General features: G+C 35.4%; 1 protein-coding gene across 5 annotated transcripts in view; it reads right to left on the bottom strand.

Annotated features, from left to right (window-relative positions):
* The window catches only part of LOC114665313 (polycomb protein SCMH1), a 59,248-nt gene that overhangs the window by 11,712 nt on the left and 23,195 nt on the right, over positions 1-24,341 (bottom strand). For 3 of the 5 annotated variants that reach the window (XM_028819794.2, XM_028819798.2, XM_028819797.2), the window contains 6 exons: positions 22,592-22,680; positions 18,255-18,501; positions 7,503-7,741; positions 6,182-6,308; positions 1,468-1,668; positions 558-746 (listed from right to left, as the gene is read on the bottom strand). In XM_028819794.2, the coding sequence (XP_028675627.2) occupies positions 558-746; positions 1,468-1,668; positions 6,182-6,308; positions 7,503-7,741; positions 18,255-18,501; positions 22,592-22,680 (1,092 nt within the window). The remainder of the gene's footprint in view (positions 1-557; positions 747-1,467; positions 1,669-6,181; positions 6,309-7,502; positions 7,742-18,254; positions 18,502-22,591; positions 22,681-24,341) is intronic. The other 2 variants (XM_028819796.2, XM_028819795.2) reach the window with 2 other exon arrangements.

Genomic DNA, 24,341 nt, shown 5'->3' with positions numbered 1-24,341 from the left:
ATGCATGCTGCGAACCGATCGCTGTAAACAGAAGTGAAAACAAAAACAAGCTCAGTGCATTCTTTAACTGCCTTCTCTGACTTATACGTCCAGCCCCCCCCCCCCCTTCGTGTGTATGTGTGTGTTTCTGTCTCGTGTGTGTGTGTGTGTGTGTGTCTAAGTCAGTAAGGAGTAAATAGCACATTGCCTTAGAAACACCAATAGTATGAGTAAAGTTTTAGTCATACTGCACCGTCACTTTTCTTTCTCTTTTGTTTAAGACCAATAGTACCTGTACCATTCAGGTACAATTTTTACCCATAGGCTACTTGAACAGACTACTGCATGGCAATTTCTATTGCCATGCAGTAGTCTGTTCAAGTGGCCTATGGGTAAAAACTGTCCTTGAATGGTGTATATATATATATATATATATATATATATACACACACACACACACATACACACACACCCACACAGTTTACAGTATGTACGTTGGCAATTAACCATGGAAGAAATTAGACAGTCTCATGAAAGAAGCAAGTAATGACCTTATTTTGGCAAACATGAAGACGTACCTGGGATGTACGTGCCGCACTCAAATTCTAAGAGGTTGTGCTGCACAACAGTGCCAAGTGTAAATGGCTGGTTTCCAAATAAGTTGTCACTACGCAAATTGTGGCACAGTTTCTCCAAAAATCGGAGAATATAAGTAACACTGTTGACTGCTGGAAGCGTCAAAGTATGCTGTTCTCTGTCAAATGTGGCTGAAATAGAAAAACAAAATAATTTATCTTCAGTCTTTGTTGTCTTCACATGGACGTTTCATAATTTTAGATGCACATTAAATACAAAAATCTGAACTGAATTTCTGGAGAGCTGTCAAAATGACAGCAGCAAGAACAGAACTCTACTGATCTAAATTTAAAAGGTAAATAGGTTAAGCCATTTGTCATGTAATCAATAATAATGCTAAAAATGGTTAAAATATGACACAGTAAGTTTTTTATATTACAATGTTGAGGAAAACTAATACTGTACTCTACAAAGTATCAATAAAAGTCTTAAACCAATTTGTTCTTCTTATAATATGATGATTGGCTGATGAAAAGGAGGGCAGCAAGGTGGCATAATGTTTAGCAAACCCATCACTAGAACCCTAAGTTTAACTCCAGTCCTGGCCATCACCTATGTGAAGCTGAGCATATACTATCCTCTCCTGTATGTACTTTTCTCCAGATACATAGGTTTATCTCCATTACCCCAAAGATATGTTTGTTACAACTACTAGTGACTGAACATTGGCCCAATGGTAGTAAGCTTGCACTGCGATTATTTTCCTGTATTAATTCTGGAGGAATATTTGGAAAGCTGTCACACTTTTGAATTAATGGTGGAAGAATAATGATACTGTGTTGATGGTGTTCTGTAGTTTGAATTTGTATCCTAATTGTTTTTTGTATAAAAGTAAATGACCTTTGTATTTACCTGAAATCACTTCGCCTCCATGACCTTGTTTAAGGAACGAGAAGACAGTTTTTTGTTGGTAGGCACAGTCAATACAGGCCTGGACAGACTGTTGCAGAACCACTGATGCTCGAGCTGGGCCAAAGTGATCCGGAAGCATCTGCACTTTCTTCTTGTCCAGGTGAGGGCCCACATTGCCGCTTTTGTTCAGGTACACACACACTTTTCATTGAAATGAGAAAAAAGGAAAAATATGAATAACAATTACATTAATTACTAATTATATTTCTTTAGAATGAAATGAAACAAGGCTACTGTACAACTATAACTGCAAGCCAAAAATGTTTGGGCTTGTCACTAAGAAAGCATATAGTTTTTTTCCTGTGATTTTTGCTTAAAGGCTTTGTTTCCAGTAAAAATACAAGGCAAAGGTATACAACCTAATCTATTGAAAAATGTTACATTTTTCCACAAATTTAACAAATCTACATTTCAATACAGTAACTTTATTTATAATAAAGGATTGTGAAAATACAATTGACCTGCAAATGTATTCAATCCTCTATTTTTGCAGATATTTAATCTACATTCATTAAAAAGCTGCAAAAAAGCTGTAGGTACAGTGACAAAATCAATCTTTTATCATCTTGGGGTGAACTTGTTGAGGTAAGTCTGAAAATGTTGCCAATATCTTCATCATCACTAGGCAGAATTGTGTCAACCATGGATAGTTAGGGAATTTCTAAAGACCTTTTAAACATAATTTCTAATGTGCATATAACAAAAGTGGTGTGCTACACAAAGATTGTATTTGAAACATTGTTGATCAAAAGGATGCAAAAATATTGTCAAGTAAGAGATCTCTAAAGGACTGCAGACCAATAACCTCCATGAGTTAAACTCTGCATAAATTAAGAATGGCTGCAAACACTGATTATCATACACAGGAGCAATTCAGTATATCGTCTTAGCTTTAACATGTTTCCTACATTAGCATTGTATTTTGAGAGAAATTAAGTAGTGCCAATTCTCCTCTACTTAATAACTGTAAAAATTTCTTGTTCATATAAAGCCTTATTATGTTCAAAAAGGATTTGTTTGTATCTAGGGTTACTCTAAAGAAAGATACCCTATTTTAACTTTGGATGGATATTTATTTTAATGTGAGACAAAGGAGTCATTGTCCAACTCTATTTCATAATTTCTATCAGATTGCAAAACTGAATTTAAACTGAACAGATCTTTAAGCTTTTACGTAACTGCAACGCCTAGATATGGCAATGTTGTTTGAGATAATCAGGGAAAAGGGACAGTATATTTTTATTCATGTTAAATCTAAACCTAGATATCCTACAGAATCTCCCCTGAAGACTCAGTAAGCGTGGCATTGATAAGTATAGGTTAGTAATACATTGAATCATGTCATCGATACAGAAAGAAAACCTTTTTTTTTTCCCCCAAATACTTCCCTTGTCATTGCCTTAATTCCTAGCTGTTTTGCCCATGGATTGCTAGGGCTTAACAACAATTAGAAAGCACATTGGTAATGATGGTCAACAACATTTAATTTCATATCCTAGAGCAAGATGGTCTGAATTGATATTGTTTATAAAAACTGTGGGTTCTTAGATGGAATATAATAATTCAATCCATGTACATACAGTATGTTGGCTATACACCTAAATTTTTGTAGCAAGGTGTACTAATATCCCCAGTTCAGTTCTGTCATAGTTTTTTCATATAGCTACAGGTAAGAAGGCTTCTAGAAGCTCAGAAACTGAAGAGTTATCTCTTACACTAAACAATCTCTGATAAATTCGGTTTGGTCCTGTGTTACTATGGAGCTGAGCAATTGTTATAGAATCAATACTCAAGATGTTCTTATTTTTTGTACTGTTGTCTAGTATAGTTCTTAAGAAATATTTATATTTATTTTGCCAGCTTCCTTACACATCTCACATTAACTGAGCTAACCTAAAAAATGTATTTTAATCAAATTCGGCTGGATAACACCTGTGGTCCTATGGCTTTCATACTATGTAAATAGTATACAGCATCTTAGATTTCAGAGAACCTAAATAATTTATCCAGCTCTTCTATGCACAGAGTATAAAGCTGCAGTATTTAGACTGGATTCAGAAATCATTGGCATGAGCCTCACTTTCATTACATTCTAAAGTATATAAAGTCTTTCAGTCATTATCAGTCAATCCCAGCCAGCACAGGGCGCAAGGCAGCCCACCACAGGACACACACACACACACACACACACACACACACACACACACGGGACAATTTAGGATCGCCAATGCACCTAACCTGCATGTCTTTGGACTGTGGGAGGAAACCCATGCAGACACAGGGAGAACATGCTAGTATTCCTTAAATATGGTATTTCCTTTTGTTTGCTAACTGCAGTTATGAATGCATTGCTAGTCTCCACAATTGCATTTTAAACTTCATTCTTAAGGGTTTGTTGAGCTTCATTCTTATTAGTTATTTTATTTGTGTTCATATGAAAATGAAGTACCTTGATAATTGCTCCATTTCTCTTGTGGTTAAAACATTTCATTCTGTTTATAACAAAAAAACTTTTCTGTAGAGTGCAGCACTTAATTATCCAACATAAACCGTATTTGTATGAGAAATGATTTGTCCCCTCAAACACCAAAAGTGTTTATACTGAGATGCAAATAAATGAATTCCATTAAAATATTTGTCATACGTATTTACTAGTTGAGTCACTAATTGGACTAGTAAAGCATAATGATTTGTCAGCAAGAATATGAAAAGCTTAGTTAAGAGATAAAAACAACAACATTACTCCAAGATTTGAGAGAGAGTAGCATTATGTTATTAAAAAAACTTGTCAATTCCTGGGAAGCTGAAATTTACTGATACCGTAAAGTTGTTGTTCACCTACAGTGCATCCGGAGAGTATTCACAGCGCATCACTTTTTCCACATTTTGTTATGTTACAGACTTATTCCAAAATGGATTAAATTCATTTTTTTCCTCAGAATTCTACACACAACACCCCATAATGACAACGTGAAAAAAGTTTACTTGAGGTTTTTGCAAATTTATTAAAAATAAAAAAAATTGAAAAATCACATGTACATAAGTATTCACAGCCTTTGCTTAATACTTTATTGATGCACCTTTGGCAGCAATTATAGCCTCAAGTCTTTTTGAATATGATGCCACAAGCTTGGCACACCTGTTCTTGGCCAGTTTCGCCCATTCCTCTTTGCAGCATCTCTCAAGCTCCATCAGGTAGGATGGGAAGCGTCGGTGCACAGCCATTTTAAGATCTCTCCAGAGATGTTCAATTGGATTCAAGTCTGGGCTCTGGCTGGGCCACTCAAGGACATTCACAGAGTTGTCCTGAAGCCACTCTTTTGATATGTTGGCTGTGTGCTTAGGGTCGTTGTCATGCTGAAAGATGAACCGTCGCCTCAGTCTGAGGTCAAGAGCGCTCTGGAGCAGGTTTTCATCCAGGATGTCTCTGTACATTGCTGCAGTCATCTTTCCCTTTATCCTGACTAGTCTCCCAGTCCCTGCCGCTGAAAAACATCCCCACAGCACGATGCTGCCACCACCTTGCTTCACTGTAGGGATGGTATTGGCCTGGTGATGAGCGGTGCCTGGTTTCCTCCAAACGTGACCCCTGGCATTCACACCAAAGAGTTCAATCTTTGTCTCATCAGACTAGAGAATTTTCTTTCTCATGGTCTGAGAGTCCTTCAGGTGACTTTTGGCAAACTCCAGGTGGGCTGCCATGTGCCTTTTACTAAGGAGTGGCTTCCATCTGGCCACTCTACCATACAGGCCTGATTGGTGGATTGCTGCAGAGATGGTTGTCCTTCTGGAAGGTTCTCCTCTCTCCACAGAAGACCTCTGGAGCTCTGACAGAGTGACCTTCAGGTTCTTGGTCACCTCCCTGACTAAGGCCCTTCTCCCCCGATCGCTCAGTTTAGATGGCCGGCCAGCTCTAGGAAGAGTCCTGGTCATTTCGAACTTCTTCCACTTACGGATGATGGAGGCCACTGTGCTCACTGGGACCTTCAAAGCAGCAGAAAATTTTCTGTAACCTTCCCTAGATTTGTGCCTCAAGACAATCCTGTCTCGGAGGTCTACAGACAATTCCTTTGACTTCATGCTTGGTTTGTGCTCTGACATGGACTGTCAACTGTGGGACCTTATATAGACAGGTGTGTGCCTTTCCAAATCATGTCTAATCAACTGAATTTACCACAGGTGGACTCCAATTAAGGTGCAGTAACATCTCAAGGATGATCAGGGGAAACAGGATGCACCTGAGCTCAATTTTGAGCTTCATGGCAAAGGCTGTGAATACTTATGTACATGTGCTTTCTCAATGTTTTTATTTTTAATAAATTTGCAAAAATCTCAAGTAAACTTTTTTCAAGTTTTCATTATGGGGTGTTGTGTGTAGAATTCTGAGGAAAAAAATTAATTTAATCCATTTTGGAATAAGGCTATAACATAACAAAATGTGGAAAAAGTGATGCGCTGTGAATACTTTCCAGATGCACTGTATGTAAAGCAAGGCTTAGCACACAATGAAAATCCTTTTTCCAAGCTCATGAAAACTCATATTGAGAATTAAAGCAAAAACTTTTGACTATGCAATCTGTATCTAAGCCAATATTTTGATTAAAATGTATGCTAATAATAAAAAAATATGTACAGATATTTTGCATTTTCATACCCGTAGGAGCCTGAAGAGCAGATGTGGGAATTGTAGCATTGTCCTGAGGCACACTGCTGGTATCAGGTTCTGGAGTACTACTGGTTGGTGAGGTTGGTGCAGGATTAGGCACAACACGGGGCTTTCTCTATAAACATCAGAATAAACGAAGGTTCAATACCAAACTCAAATGTATTGCGTACAGTTGTCAGAGGTTTTAACATTTTTATTTGCTATACAGACCTTAAAATGTAATATATAGAAAATATAGAATTCAAAAATGTGAAAAGAATTAGACTTGTCAAAATGTTTGTGCTACAAGGAATATAGATTTACGCATCAAAAATGAGTGAAGGCATAAGTATAGCTTCAAGAATAGATACAGTACACTATTATCTTCCTATTAATAAAACATCACTCATTTTTGAAACCTTGGCTTGCACGAATTAAATAAATAAACTAAGCCTAAAGAATGTATTAAAAAATTATTGAAATGAGAATTTGAGCCTGAGGACTAATATATACCATAAGATATCTTCAGCACTATACAAAATATGATGATTGATCAGAAAAATATTTATGCTTTGGTAGAAATTTTTACATGACAAAATTTCAAGAAGAATAAATGTCACTCTTATCTTAAATGGAATTAGGCAAGCTCAAAAATGATTGGACAGAGTAAATATTAGTTGATGTTAAAATAATATATCCTACTAGGCTGTGTACTACAAAAAAATAAGGACGTAATATATTTTTGCATCTTTGACACTTTTGCTTATAAACTACTACTTTGGTTTAAAGGCAGAAAGCCCCTGGTTTCAGAGAAAAAAGAGAATTGGTTTATTTGTTACTACATAATATACAACCAATATTTATTTTATAGTGTAGAACTCTTAATATGTTTTACAAGAGCAGCTTTAATTTTTTCACAAATGATGCGCTGAAACAAACCAAAATGACTCCAGTACCTTTTTAAAAACAAGTACTTTAGTCACTGCTAAACAATGGCTGTCAATAAAATAAACATGAATAAGACCAAAACAGTTGGAATCTGGTGCTTATAATGCAGGTGGTGATATCATATTTCAATGGTTCAACTTTATAAGCAGTGACATCTTGGATTTAGAATATTTAAAGATCACAAAGTTTTGCAAAAGCTGATATAAATTATCTGGGATATTCCCAAGTTTCCTTCACCATTTATCTAAAATATCCCACATTGTTTTTAACTTCAGCTTAATTAGACACCTGTGGTCTATGAAGGAAATATAGACAGCAGAAAATAATACTGGTTATGTTTGTTATATCCAACGGCAGCATATGTTTCCAGAAGGATGCTTACCTTGGTGCCTGGCTTGGGTCCTCTCTTTTTTGGAATTTTAATAGGTTTTACAGATTTGGAATTATTAGCCATTCCATGCTGGGCAGTTCCTCCTTTATGTAGCCAGTTCATTGGTTGTCTCCCTCTTCTGCGTCCTGGCTTTCTGCCTCTTTGTACCGCAGTTCCCTTGCCTATAGGGTGCATGCTGGGAGACTCTGTGACACCCTCTGCAGGTATGCTAAGGCTCTTTGGCAACACTACTGGAAGAAACAAATATTGTGGATGTAAGGTACTAGACTTTTGACAGAATGTTAATTGCTGGGTCACAGTAGATGTAAAAACAACCTGCAATTAGAAATTAAGTTCTTTTTGCCTTCCATGCATTATATTGAACCAATTAATCTATTTTCAGGGTCAAGTATGATGTCTAACCAAATAGCTTCAAACACAAAATAAGAACCAACTTTGGATGGAATCCCAGCTCATCACAAGGCACCTTTACTCAAAATAAGCCAATTCAGAGTTAGCAATAACGTGTGACAGCAAAACCAAAGTACACTGAGACAAAAATCCAAAAAAGCCATGCAGACACTAATGGAAAGTGAAAACTGTTTTAGAAGTAAGGTTGATATACACACTAATCATGGCACTGGAGAATGATGTTGAGAATGTGTTAAATTTTGATTAGCATGCATAAGTAAGAATTTCACTCTACACTTGACAATAACTCTATAAACTTATATAATTATATAAACTCCACATCCATGGTGACCAAATTTAGCAAATCATTATCATTTCTGGATATCTGGGATACACCTTTACTTTTGGTGACTTAGATGGTTAGGACTCCTTCTTATATGCAATTGTTACATACAGTAGCACTTTTCTAACACACTCGAAGCACTTTACATATACAGTGGGGAACCACTTAAACCACCACCATTGTCTAGCATCCACCTGGCTGACACGTCGACAGCCAATTTTGCACATTACGCTTACCACAGATGCTATTAGGTGGTGACAGGGTGAGAGATTCTTAGCTTGCAAAGGACAGGGCATTATTAAGGGACGAGAATAATCAGGCCAACGTGGGCATTTTAGCCAGGACATTGTGGTACAATGTATCCTACTCTTTTTGAAAAATGCCCAGAGATCTTTTATTACCAGAGCAAGTTAGTATCTTAATATATTTTTTATTATAAATGTCTATGAAAAGAAACTATATACTAGAGAGGATGCAAAAGTTATCAGAATCGATCAATAGCATGGGAGTAGGGTGAAGTTATCAACTATGCCTACATTCTTGTTAATCAGTCTTCAAATGGCATTGTGCCGAGTTGATTGAGATGTGTTTTTTTTGACAGTTCTAATTGCGAATATGACTTCAGCATTTGTTTCTTCTTCAAGTCCAAAAAAAACTTGTTAGGTCACATCGAACATCAAGGCAATAATGATAGTATTTTTCTGCATAAATTGACTTGTAAAAAATAGGTTCCCCATGAATAAACTTACAAGCATAGGAAGCATGGGAAAGGTGCTATACACATAAAATATATTATTATGAGTCAGTGAAATTATACTGAACTGCTTAATTGTCTATGGGAAAGGAATTAGGGATATGGGGAGGTTGGGATGTCCCAAGCAGTGCCACATGTAAACTTGCACCACAGCATTACCACTTTAATGACAACAAAGCTGTTGTAAATGCCATAAAAAAATAAGCCAAAAACTATACATATATTGCAAAAAATAAAACCAAAACTAACCAAAATCATGACAGCTAGAAGTAGTGGTGCATGGATCTCAAAGGGAAATTTTTATTTTTCATTTGCAGTTACATGAGTTAAGCACCTTCGCTATGACTTTATATGCATGGGTTTGAACACAAGAAAAAATGGGCCCATCTTGTGCATATTGTTTGCTTCATTTTTAGCAGTGACCTATATGTAGGGCACTGCTTTTCTTGCATTTCAGATTCTAATTAACTGATCTATTGTCAAAACTAGCAAATACATTAATAGTCACAGAATTTTTAACAGATCAATCAGTGAAAAGTCAAGCTACTTCTGACATTTTATATTGTATTACAATGTAGACACTCATAATACTAGCTCAGGCTGTAGGATTCAGCATGTGATCCTCATGTTTATAGGCTCATCAGTTTCTGGTAGGTTTCCTGTTAGAATGCATAAAAGATTATTTTTTGCAAATTATATTCTATGTACAGTATATAAAACTGTAAACTATACAAAATGATGTTAAGCATATTTCATAATTAAATGGTATTTACATTAAATAATAGAAAAAGTGAGGGAGATTCACATTAAATAATCAGCAGAGAGCAGTTGACAAGCTATTGTTCCCCATGTATTTCTGTTTATAAAATCACATATTGATCAACAATAAAATATTGTGATTGTGAAGGAGGGTAAATGGCCTGTCACCCTCTCAGGCAGCCTACTCTCTATTCCTACCTTCTCTGATCACAAGCTATGCCATTCCTCTGAGAAAAGGAAGCTGCCAGGCAAAAGACCACATGATCTGCTAAAATCATATGGATTGTAGATATTGAGATCTTAAAATTAGATAACTGCCATTTGTACCAAATTTAAAAAGATGTATAATTCTGAAGTACTGGAAAACGTTGGTTATTATTAATAATAAAAATATTTAAGACTGATTTTACTCTTTGTTTTTTGTGCAACAAGATACACAGTTCATTAGTATATAGACTAAACTTTAGAAGTTCTCATTATCTTTCACAAATCACCCACACAAAATTGAACTGTCTTTGTTACTCACAGAATGACTTTAAAGCATTTGTAATAAATCAGTTGTTTCATGAATATATTTGCAAGCTAATAAGTGGTTAGAGTATCTTATCATAAACACTGCTACCTCTTTAGTAATCCAGTGTACAGTATTTCCTCTTTGATATCATAGTTGTTGATTGCGAGACTGCATGCAGCTGACAAGAGAGACACTCCTTGTAAGATAACAGTTGACTCTACATTTTTCCATCCAAACATCAGTAGCCTCTATTCTAGTTAGTAAATCAAAATGAACAGTTGTGAAAAATGAAACAGCTACAGAAACGAAAAAATGATTGCAGAAAGTACCACTTCCGCTTCAACTGAAAAGATGTTAAGAAACTGTGTCGATTGTATTTTGATGTGGTTAATATATGCTGTATCAAGGTGCTCTACTGCATGTGCCTTTGCCTAAAAATAAAACATAAACAAATAAAACTGATTCTTGTAAACGACTGAAATTAAATTTACACAAACCATGGCACTACAAGCCTATGAAAATGGGCACCTCACACTTCGTCTAAATATATACTGCCCCCAAACCTATTACAATAGCTAATTAAAGAAAACAGCTTAAAAAGCAGGTTCAAACAAAAGGCTCTGACTACCAATTCACAGCATAGTCACAAAATTTTATTCTACAACAACATACTCCCTAATAAGTGATAAAGCAGATGTGAAGCTACTACATTATATTATATTGATAATCGTCAAAGTATCTCTCTACATAAAAAGGTCAGAAATACCTTTAATGGGAAAAAGTTAAAAAGCAAAGTGCTAGGTTAGTGTACTATGACAAGCCCCATGATTCAATGCAAAACATGTACAAATATGTTGAATGTTAAGTCCAAAAGAAGAAGAGGATAAACTTTAAAGATTTATCATTACCTTCAGTGTGAACAGTGTTTAAACCCTTGACACTGTCCTCAAGGTTACAGAGGCAGATATCCCAAAAGTTTATCTGATGTCCCCTCTTTTGATCATTATAACAATAATGAGGCAATGTTTGGAGTTCATGGCATGATGTTGGAGGGCTTGTGTGTTTAAGGAAAAGTTATTTAATTTGGGGATAATTCTTTCTCTAAAACTACCCTTTCAGGTTTAATGTGGAATTAATAAATATGATGTGATAAAGTGTTTAGAAAAACTCACTGCAAATGTTTGAAAAATAAGTCAGAGATCCATCTGCAAAGTCTCCAACAGTTCAAAAACAAAGTTAAAAATATTTGCAATAAAATACTGTAAAAATCAGCACAATGTAGAGAGAGAATCTATTTCAATATTTAGAAGCATAGTATTCTGCTTAGTCTTTAGGTTGATAGTCTGAAACAGAAGTTGCAGTAAAACAAAAAAGGGTTACAGGTGTCTGAGGTAGCTGAAGAATCCTTATTTCCTCTTTTCACTTCTGCAATTTGCTTATCAGAAATTGTGCTCCAAGGGCGGACAACACAGAACATGTCTCAGTTACCTATTAACGCTGCCTCTGGGTTGTGTAGTGGCTTGCCTCTAGACACCAGAAGACATATTCCGTTTTCTAAATGTGGGCAATAGTTTCTTTCCAACACTCAGCCTAGTAGAATCTTTCTGCACAAAAACAAATGAGCTTTAAATCATTTAACACTTGGATGTGTAAAATGTATTTTGTGTTAAATTATAAATATCTGAATCAAATGTATTTATTTGCCTTTAAAGCTCTCTTTGAATGATGCATCTAGATAACTGGCCAATATAAAACAAGGTTTAAATATAAAGTATTTCCCCATCGGTTTTAACATTTCAAATAGTTAATCTTTAATATCATCTGATTATTTTAAAGCTATTGCACATATAGTACTATGGGACAGTGGTGCAAAGGTAGTGCTGCTGCCTTGTAGTAAGGAGACTAGGGTTCGCCTCTCGGGTCCACCTTGCCTGGAGTTTGCCTGTTCTCCCCATGTCTATGGGGGTTTCCTCCTGGTGCTCCTTTTTCAACCCACTGTCCAAAAATTTGCACGTTTGGTGTGTGTGTGTGTTCGCCCAGCAATCTAGGATTTGTTCTTGCCTTGCAGGCCCTGAACTGGCAGTTTTGAAAAATGACATTACACATAACAGTACTCTACTATTACAAGTACACTAACTTGTGAAAAAAATCATTTAAAAAAAGAAAAAAAAAAACAGCTAAGTCACTGAAGAATGCTCAGCTGTACTCAATTCCTTTTCAGTGTTATTTTTCACGTGTTTTTGAAAATGCATGGATAAATAAATGGCTTGTTTTTTTGTTGATATCAGTCCCATATGGACATATACTAATCTACTTTTGCCTACTTTTGATTCAGTAAAAATATTTAGGCACATACAAATTAGTAAAGTATTTCTTTGAGTAGAATTTTATATACTGAATCATTAATTGTATTAGATAGATAGATAGATAGAAAAATCACTATAAGATAGATAGATAGATAGATAGATAGATACTTTATCTATCTATCTATCTATCTATCTATTACAATAAATTACAATATACTTTTATATCCCAAATAAGTAAAATGGCGCCAACTACTCTTATGTCACCATCTGCCTGCTAATATAAGAGAAAGCCCTTCCCTCTCAGCTTTTAAATTCAGACTAAAGACTTACTAATTTAGTTTAGGATACCCTGACTAGAGCTGCTGATTATCTGTGCATACTGCATGTAAAGGAATTTAAGTATAACAATATTTTTAAACTGTGACTAACCCTCCTTTATTCTTTTCCTTTCCTCGGTATCTGAATGTGGCTACTTGGTGCCACTGCTCTCCTGCCAGACTGCTTTCTCAAGTACCTTCACTATAGAAAACCTAGGAGTGCTAGGGGGGGAAAGTTGGCCGAGAACTCCAAAACTGGGCCTTTATTTTTGACTTTCTCTTTTACAATTTTAATCTCCACCGTTGTCAACTGGCCATAGTCCATGAATTAATTATTGGACAGATATTATTGGTTTACATTTTTGTTTAATCAGTTTTTACCTTGTTCTTTGTGTGTTTTAAAAAATATGCACCGATATGTGTACTAGTTCCATATTTAGTGTTTAGTATTATCGAAACTTGTATTTTGACTGAGAATTGCTCACAAAGCTCAGCGAAGAGTGCCATACAAAAAGTAAGTTGTACTGTACGTCATGAAAACAAAAACCTTTTAAGTTTACTTGTGTAAATTTGTGTGTAAATGTGTGGTATATACAAAGCATATACAGTTTGATGCAAAACAACCATTTCTTTCAGGAATTTTGTTACTTTTATAGGCTGCAGTAAACAAGATCACTTGTTCTGATTGGAAACCTATGAAAAAATGTGTTAATGTAAGTTCCATTGAACTAATCAAAACATTTTCTGAACTTATTTTTTGGAGTCACTCCTGACACCATTAGGTACATGACAAGAACCAAACAGGGGCAAGTCACCTGTAAACTGAAGAGGACACTTACACCATGCCAACACAGAGCTGTCAGTTGCCATAACATGCACATTTTTGGAATGTAGGAAAAACCTGTGAGAATTCTGGGAGAGACTGCTTTGGACATGAACAGTGACCAGGTTATTAAGTAAGCAGTATTAACTTCTGCACCATAATCCTGATCCAATGTTTGATTTAAACAACTTATTTTAGTGCTCAGAATTTTTTTCTTTTCATTTTATGATCATAAGATGCAAATTTAAAATTTTGAGACAAATAACCATACACAAACACGGTGCCTGTTACCAATCTTTTCTTCCTACATTTTTTAACCCTCCCACTGCTGTGTGCACCAACTTTCCAAAATCCTAGACAGAATAAGCTGGTTATGAAATGGATGAAAGTACTGAGGGATACTATAGAATGCAAACTCATAAAACATATATTTGAATGCACACTATTATTACTATTTCTTTTCTTGTTTTTTACTTTTCCTCATGAGTGCCGCAGAAGGAACACACTGGGCTGGGCCTCCCTATCCTCAGTAACTTTCTCTAGCCCTTCCTGAGGAATACCCAAACACTCAAAGGACAGCTGAGAGATTTCATCCCTCAAACATGCCCTTGGGTCTGCCTCTCTGTATTCCCTCAGAAGGCCATGTCAGAAGTGTTCGGGAGGGCATCTTATTTCCATACCCAAACCACTTTGACTGTCCCTCTTGATTCAGAAGCAGCAATTCAGAACTATAGTCAAATACCTCACTGTCAAAGCTACCTTATTTTGACCATTTGTATTTGTGATCTCATACATAACATTAAAAAATGAGTAAAGTGAACATCATAAAATATATATTCCGCTATAGCTTACTCTTCAAGGGCCAACAAATAAACAAACAGTGGCAATAATATTAAAAAAGCTACATTTGGTAAATATGTGAATGTACTCTAATTACTGCAATTAAATCAAAAATCAAATGTGATTGGTGCAGTGATATGACCATAAAATATCAAAAAAAAAGGATAAATAAAGTGAACACAAAACTTTGTTTACTGTTCTAAAAGTAACTAAATTGTCAAAAAAATTAGTCTTCAGACATAGTAAAAAAAAAAGGTCAGAAACAGAATTGTATCAGGTTAATACTTTTTAGTTTGAAAATGAGACAGAAAAAAACTTCTGCATATAAACTACAGATAACTGAAGTTAAAAACTTCACACCATACAATCTTTATGAAATATAGGTCACCTACCAGAAATGAGCTCTATGCTTCATTCAGTTATGCCACATGTCTTGGTTAAACCACTCCAGTGTGGAAAGTACTGCAGTGAACAAGGAGCTTCTAACAGCAAATGAACTCCAGGAATTTGGCTTTGACTAAAAGCTTTAAAAAACAACAGTATCCAACTCCTTTCTTCCACTGCATAAAACTCGGTCTTCAAATATATACTGTAGCTGAACTTTTAAGGAGTCTTTCCAATTTTTTTTTTTTTTTTTTAAAGTATTTATGCTTTTCCAGGATAACAAAGGTTAGTTCTGTATTAACCAGCCCTGCATTCTGAACCATGCCCAGCTCTGTCTGCCAACTGGGTTTCTGCCAAGGCTGTATCTCCACTCCCAAAAATTCCTGTTTGCCCATTAAGGGTAAACATCCCCTGAGGCGACCTGCTCCATTCAAGCCAAAGAGCTGTTTTTTTTTTTTTTTCGCTCTCTCATGAATTTTTCTGGTCTCATTTTTTCTCTCTATCACACATCTGGCCAAACATTTAACTTTTCTCTTTACCATACATAGTTCTCTCACAACCTCGAGTTTCTCAGTTAATATTACTAGAAAAGCATTGTACTTCACAGCTAATTCTTACACTTTCAGACAATACTATCACATGGTTAAACATTATTTCATGCAAAATAAAACTCTATTTATTCTGATTCTTAAAAAAGAGGATAAACATCAATCAATTCATCCATTTTCAAACATGCTCTTACAGTCAGTACAGGATGCCACAGTGAGAAAGTGATCAGCACTGCTGCCTTGCAGCAGTTGAATCTTGCACCCAGTTGTGACTGTGTGCAGTATGCATGTTCTCCTTGAGTTTGTGTCAGTTTTCCTCTCATATCACCAAAAGCATGCATGTTAGGTTAATTTTAACTTAGCCCTGTCTAAATGTGTTTGAATTGGGCTAGTGGAAGACTTGCTGTTAGAAAAAGAGTTGGTTGTCCACAGCCCTTACCTGGATTAAGCAGGTGTAACAATGTGAAATTATGCCTTGCAGGGTCATGGGGAGCCAGTAACTACTTTGGCAACATTGAACACAAAGTAGGAGCCAGCCCTGGATGGGGACTGATACATACTAGAGCACAAATTTAGAGCTTTTAATTAATCTAATACATGCATGTTTGGAACTGGAACAAAATCCACAAAAGACACCTGAAGAATGTGTGTATTCCATGTGGCCAGTGCCCCCATGATTTGAATCTAGCACCCTTTAACTGTGAAAAAGTAGAGTAAACCACTACACTACAATTTTACTCTAAATGAGGGTACTCATTCTGAAAACAAGCACATTCCTATAGTTTGGAGAATATTCTAAAGTATCTCTAATAGTTCTCTAAAATGATCTCTCTCTACAAACAATCATTTGTGATAATCTATTCAAGTTTCCATATTGGGTTACAAGAGTGCATTATTAATAAGACACAAACTTTCACCAATCTGTAAAGACTAGGGCAAATATTATACATTTTTTAGCTAATATAGCTAACATATACACACTCACAAATTTCTGTTAAATGGTTTAGAATTATTTCATGATTAGCTGCAATAAAATTACTGCATATCTGGATCAATACAAATTCCTAAATAGGGATCTTCACTCATCTATTTTCTAACCAGCTTATCCAGTACAAAATCATTAGGAGCTGGGGCCTAGTGAGGTAGCACTGGGCACAAAGCAGGAAACCACATTGGATGGGGAATATCATATGTGGATATACACTACCCACTCACTCATCCTGGCTCAATTTGTTATTGCAAATCAACTTAATATGACTAAAATAAAACAGACTTTAACATGGGAAGAATGTGAGAAGTAGTGCCATATTAGTACATACCACAAACGTTAGAAAATGCACTCCTTTTTTAAATTCCAACAGGTGGCACACCAGAAAAGGTAGTGCTGCTGCACAGGCTCTCATATCAAATGGTCTGCCTATGTTTGGATTCGCTTTGGTATTGACAATGTCACAGTGGAGGAAGGCGTTAATATTGAACATGTAATATGCAGGCAACGTCCAAATAGAACCAAAACAAAACATGGTGCTTCCTCTTTAACTTTAGTTGGAAGAAGTAATGATTTATACTTTATTTACAATTTATAATCTTAAATATTTTTTTAAAAAGTGGATAAGCAATAGTTCTCAGGTCAAACACACTCACATGCTCCTGTAGACTTTGTTTGCTCTATTCCAGACTGACCTAAGTTAATCTCCTCAGGAGCAACAATGAAGCACCACCAACAAAAGAAAGCTAATGCTTTTAAAATAAAAAAAAAGAAGTGGATCTAAAGATCAAAGGATGTTAATTTGTTCCCCATGATTAAAGAAATAAATGAATAGTATTTATTGATTTACTTAGATAAAGGGAAATGGATAGTTTACATCCTATTAACAGCAATGCACACATACTGTATGCAGCTCCAGAAATTTTAAATTAATACTTGCATAATCCATATATTCAAAAATATTTCAAATCTGAAGTATTCTAATGCTGATTATAGGCTGACAGCCCTACTATAAACATAAGAGCTCATTTCACAAGGACTCACCCAGCACAAAGGTCAGACTACATACCAATAGGTCTGTGCATTATGTATGGTAACTGCTTATTCCATGTCTTACTGTAGAATATACTAAGACAATATTGTATCATGAGGTCCTTTGAAACTCCTATACATTTAATGACAATTGCTAATATATCAACTGATAGATAGATAGATAGATAGATAGATAGATAGATAGATAGATAGATAGATAGATAGATAGATAGATAGATAGATAGATAGATAGATAGATACTTTATTAATCCCAATGGGAATTTTAATGTTTGACTTGCTTGAAATGCAGTGTTATTGTATACATTTATAAAATTGTTTAATATGCAGGTATCCTAAAATAACAACCTTTTCTATTAGATAATGCTTCTTCACACTCAGGCTGACAATGTATTATTTTTATTCGGTAGTAAGAGTTACTAAGAGACCACTTGATTTTGAATAAGTGGTATGTACATAGTCAACAACATGCATAATCAAATTAACAGAGAATACAATTATAGTAAATTGTGCTGCTGCTCTCTAATTATTAGACAACCCACTGCAAAATGCTTCAAGTCAAATTAATAGGAAATATATAATGTGAATTTACTAATTCTGGTATTCTCTTACTCTCCTTGAAGAAAAAAGGTAACACTTTAGGAATAATATTACTTTGATTTATGAATCACCCGTCACAATGTTTGAAGTCAAGAAGAAAGAGGATAAAAGAGAAAATGATGAATACCTTTGGTGCCTGGTGGTTGTAGGTTATCTCCAGTAAGGGCGCACCAGCCAACTGGAAAGATGTCACGTGAGTCATAGCGGCAATAATAATCAAAGGCTCCCCTCCATCCATCAAAGGTGACCAGCACCTCTACACCCCGCACTTCTCCAATGGTGGCAGGGCAGATAAAATGAGGGTTCTTACGATCAACTGCCTCTAGTTTCATTCCAATTTTGAAGTAGTTTTGTGCAGGGGCGGGAGGTTCCTGCTGGGAGAGGTTCAAGGAACAAGAAAAGTTAAGAGAATTTTCCTGGTTGTTATAGTTCAGATTTGTTTATTAAGTTATAAATCATTCGTTTTCTTTTAGTAAATACTTGAGATATAATTTAAATTTTGTTTCATAGTATCTTAATAAAACCAAATTTTTCTGCAAAATACTTAATTCGGTGTCTTCCAAAATATTATGACAAACTGCAATTGTGACCAAAATAAAGCAGAAACAGTACATTTATACCCTATTTTAAGGAAAACAGACCTTTGACTGTATTCTGTTTTTTTTCCCCCAAAAGTGTTTATGTGGCTATGAGATAAAACAAACAGTTAAAAACAGATAAAATCACAGTGTCATTTCATTGTGTAAAGTACTTATCTGGTACAATCTATCTATATGGGTCTTGTCGTCAATAATAATAATAATTCTTTGCATTTATATAGCGCTTTTCTCACTACTCAAAGCGCCCAGCAATTGAAGGTTAAGGGCCTTGCTCAAGGACCCAACAGAGCAGATTCCCTATTGGCATTTACGGGATTCGAACCAGCAACATTCCGATTGCCAGTGCAGATCCCTAGCCTCATAGTGGCAAAAATATTGTATTCAAATACTTTGGGACATATGGAATATTTTGCTTCCCTGGGGGAGGAGAGATAAAATAACAGTTACTAAAAATTGCTGACATGTGATATTTCGCTGACCTCTTATCTCAGTTATCATATATATAGTATATAGTATTATAAAAGCCAGAAATGTCATTTTGTCCTCTCGCTATATTCACAACAAAATAATATACTATATATTTTCAAAAACTACTTTACAGCAAATCTTTAACTGATTTTGGGTTAAGTCAGACCTCAGAAAATAAAAAAATAAATAAAGAAAGAACGACAGGAAGCAAATTTATGTAAACAGTGCAAAGTAGCACTGCCCATTTAAGCTGGAAGTGTAAACTTACAAATACATAAGTGATTGATCAGGAAAGTATGTTGGGTTACTTAAGGGGCAGGATGACTGCCAATGACAAATGAGACTCGTGATTGTATGAATAACTATGCATGTGATTCTTGCAGCAGCAGAAATTAGAAAATAAAATTGAGATTTAGCAACAATTCTTACAAAAAAAAGCGCACAAGAGATCAGAGGTTTTGTAGAATAGTGTTGCACTTTTTATAGTGTCTTTCTAATATGCCTCATCAAAAATTCTGAAAAGGCCAACCAACTGCCTTAGTGGTTTTAAATGACCTGCATTTTATACAGTTTTCATGCATATATTTCTGTTGATTTTGTATGCTTTGCAAAAGAACTTGCAGCTGCACAGATATCACCTGATCTGTTTTCATAACTAATTTAGTTTACATTCCTGTCAGCTGGATTCTTGTGTTCATGCACATGGTCAAATTGAAAATGCACAAACTTCAAAAGTAAAGTGTTCTCAATAAAAAAATCTCAATGATGGAAGCTTTTTCAGCTAACCTTTACTGAAAAAGACAAAGTAAAACTTCTTGACCTGTTAAAGCTAATATCTACATGAAGAATATTTCAGCCCTACTAATAACAACTTAATGACTAAATACTTAGCTTATTGCTCATACAAAAGTAAATTTTGCCATTCTTGCATTTCTGTTGTCTAATATCAATCACAATGCAGTACACTAGGAGTTAATTATAATAAAAAAAAAACTCGGTGAAGCAGGACGTCACAGAACAGGAATACCTATCAGTAAATAAATACATATATTATGATCTAAACTTGTATTTGTACTTAAAAGAATTAAATTTACAAATAAGTTAAGTCCTGGATTTAAGAGCAGCAATGTTTATAAAACAAAACACTGCAGCACTATCGCATTTCATTTATAGAACAGTGTGTTAGAAGACTGAGTAGTAATATACTTGTAGTCACAGGCTGCTATTAGCTCCCTAATTTTCCTATTAGTTAATGATTACTCCAGTTTGGTGGACAAGAGTGTGTTTTCTTTAATTTACTATCTTATTAAACTGAGGCAAAAAGGAGTATTTATTAATGCTCCTGGAGAGGAGTGGAGTTTGCACATTCTCACAACTATTTTTCCCTGTTACTTCTCTCTTACTCCACCAATAAAACCACAGCAAATTATATTAACTTGCAACTTTAAACTTTGTGTGAGTATTTATGGGTGCATTAGTCTGCACTGGCAATTCTTCCAATGTTGATTCCTATATTGAGAACAATGATGAAGGAATAGGCTCGAACCCCCTGAGACCCAAAATTAAGTAGGTTCAAAATGAATGGATGTGCCAGCTTATTATCTTATGTAGCTTGTGTACATATTTATTCCAAGGTATAAATGCACCAGTATTATACCGAATACTCAAATTTTAATTAGCTTTCTACCATCCTTATGAAATAACTGACACCTTTATTAGTAATTTGTAATCTTAACAGATTTTCTATATTATGACTGCCAAGTAAAACATCATACAATTGAAATGGCACTCACTACTTTTGCATTTCTGTTCCTGATCACTGCAGTGCAAACATGTGTATGCTAAAATATCAGATGCAGCATCTAGTCTTTCATTGTTTCACATCTCTGTGACAGGAGTTTTCTGTATATAAAAACAATCTTTCACATGACATTATTTAATGCAGATTTTGTTCCTTTGCAGGTTGTCTTGTTGTAACTGCATGGGCAGCTGGAAAGATTCAGTCCTATAGTGCATTAGGAAGGCTATTAGTACTTAGTAGCTACTGTATCTGTTAAACACTGTTGGCATTTCAGATACAGCATAATGTTTGAAACTTTCATGTGAAACCAGTTTTAACATTAAAGCTGGCACCCCCAACATTCCACCAAATATTAATGTAAATGTAATACGTAAATATGTGCCACAAATATCAGAAATGTTTACTCTGCATTGTGTGACAAGTAGGACAACAGTGCTGCAGACAGAAAAGGGTGAAATGTGATAAGAGCAAGAAACAACAAAGCCCTGACTGGAAAAGGGAAGCACACATAGGCACAAAGATAAGCAAAGGCAGTAGGAAGGGCATTGCCAGGAGTGGTATTTGCTGCACATGAGTGGGTGCCCCACAAAAAAATTCACTGGGGTACCAGCTTAAGAAGGAAATGTTAGAAGGCACTCCTTTTCACAAGAGAATAGTTAATACACGCAGCTTAGGAGCTGTTTGGAGTTCTATCAATTTAAAGGTCTATGGATGGCTCAGGGCTGCAGTGACATTAGAGTCCACACGGCTGGGCTCTAGACTGGTGTCCCAGTTGCAAAAACAAAGATGAAACTGAACCCAGGAACAATTCCATGACTAGACTACAAACAGCATTTTAGAGGGAGTTTACAACTTTGGCCTGAACTGTCTGAGAGACAGCGAGTTTGGTGACCCTGGTGTAGCTACTGTGTGGCCCTAGTAAGACACAAAGCTTGAACAACACCAGTTATCTGAAGCGCTGTTTGCGGAGATAACAATTAAATGTATCTGTTTTAGTAATGATTTAAAAAAAATCACCAGTCCAATGCATAAAACACAAAAAATGGCATAATGGAAATGGAATGATTGAATCTTTTAAACAGTAAAATTATTACAGGCATCCCAAATCTGAATAACTTGTTCTTAATGTTATAATAATGGGATCTAACCACTATTGCGTACTGTCATGCTGACTACATAGAACAGGTGAAAGAGGCCTTATTGCTCAGAACTACCACATGCAGACATTTATGTCTGGGGGACAGTTTCATTTAAAGTTATGGATGCTTCAACAAAAAACTTCGTAGGCCTTTCTTAAACTTATTTAAAAAAATAAATGATCAGTTTGCAAACAAGATGTCCATGTGTTATGTCAGGTACACACTAAATCTATTCTGTTTTCTTTGACATGCTGAAATTCCAATGGAACAACCGTGTCTTCTTACTTTGGTCAAAAGTACAATTAAATGTAAAGGCATATTTTTGGTAATAAGTTCTGTTAAGATGTGTTAGTATTTTAGCTGATATCTACTTAATCTGTATTTCTTTCAAGCAGCTAATTTTGCTACAACAAGTACTGCATAAAAGGTAGCCAAAAAAATTAGCGGTCTGTATTACCTTATGAAATATTCGGACTGGTGCCATCTCTGCTCCATTTAGTGTTTTTAAAAGAAACATAGGCCAAGAAGAAGCATTCAGTCGAAAACCTGAAACAAAAAACATCCACAGTTCAGATAGCTATAGTAAATTAAGAGTCAACGTTTAGTAAAACATACAAATAATGTTTGCCAACCAGTTATCCCTTCAAAACTACACTACTAGTTATGATTTAGAAAGATTACAGAAACTTGCAATTAGTATTAACTTTCTGCCAACTTTATAGTGTTGTCGATTTGCTTTTAAATGGATAAAGTAGCCATTTTTGCCCATCAATCTACACTCAAAAACCCATAATGACAAAGTGATTTCTTAAAAATCAAAAACTGAAATTGCTCCGTCATGTGGATATTCCTACCCTTTGCTATGACACTCCAAGTTGTAGTCAGGTGCATCTTGATTGCCTTAATTATCCTTGAGATGAATCTAGAATTTGATTATAGAGTCCACCTGTGGCAAACTGAATTTACTGAACATTTTTTAGAAAGGTACAAGTTTATCTGTGTATATAAGGTCCCATACATATTACTGCATGACAGGACAAAATCCAAACCATGCATTACAAGGCACACTCTGTATACCTCTGTTTAAATTGAGGTGAGATAAATTAGGGCAAAGATATAAATCCATTTCTAAAGCTTTGAGCATTCCAAAGAACTCAATGGCCTCTCAATAATTGTGAAATGGAAGACGTTTGAAACCACTAGGACTTTTCCTACAGATGGACATTCAGCCAAAGTGAGTATCTGGATAATAATGGCTTTGGTCAGGGGATAATAATGGCTTCTGGAGTAGTCACTGACTGTCCTTGAGTGGCCGAGCCAATGCCCAGACTTAAACTCCATACAACATCTGAGGAAAGACCTGAAGATGGAAATTTAGACGCTTCCAATCCAGTCTAATGAAGCTTGAGAGGATCTGCCAGGACAAATGGGATACACTGTGTGTGGAGAGTTTGTATAGACTTACCCAATAAAACCCAAAGCTACAACTGCTGCCAAAGGGTCTTCTACAAAGCACCGAATTAAGGGTTTGAATATATGAATGAGATCACAGTTTTTGTTTTTTAATAAATTTGCAAACCTTTCTGAAACAAACATGTTTACACTTTGTCATTATGGATCATTGAGTGTAAATTGATGGGGAAAAATTTCAAATTAAATCTACAATACAATAAAGTGTGCAGAAAATGAAGGGGTCTCAATACTTTCTGAATCTACTGCATATCAAATTATTATGGTCATTGTTATCCATAATGAATGTACAATGGTAGTCAGTTTTTATTGCAGTGTCATATACAATATATTTTAAAGAAATATACTCGTTATCAATGTCTTCTGTTCTTCCTGCCTTTTCTGGTTTTCTATAGTGGCATCTTGCACCACTGCCACCTGGTCAAAGCACTATGAAATAACCTTTAATGCTAGAAGGAAGGTGGATGCCCCAAATTTTGACCCACTACATCTAACAGTTTACGATAGTACACCTAAATATTAATGAACCACTGCACTGCACTTATGTTTGGTAGAATGGGTGGTCTTTTGGCCTTGGAGGTTTATTTTCTCCTATATCTTGCCATCTAATGCTTTTATTTTCCTCCCTGGCCATCTGACCATAGCACAGCAGTTCCTGTTACAACCATTAGAGACATAAAAATGAGTTTAGTTGATAGTAATTTAATTCATGCTTAAGACTTTTCTCTTACATATTT

Source organism: Erpetoichthys calabaricus, chromosome 14 (genome assembly GCF_900747795.2).
Source record: "Erpetoichthys calabaricus chromosome 14, fErpCal1.3, whole genome shotgun sequence".
Classification (NCBI taxonomy): Eukaryota; Metazoa; Chordata; class Cladistia; order Polypteriformes; family Polypteridae; genus Erpetoichthys; species Erpetoichthys calabaricus.
The sequence above is the reverse complement of the archived record's forward strand: the minus strand, read 5'-3'. Positions and strand labels throughout refer to the sequence as shown.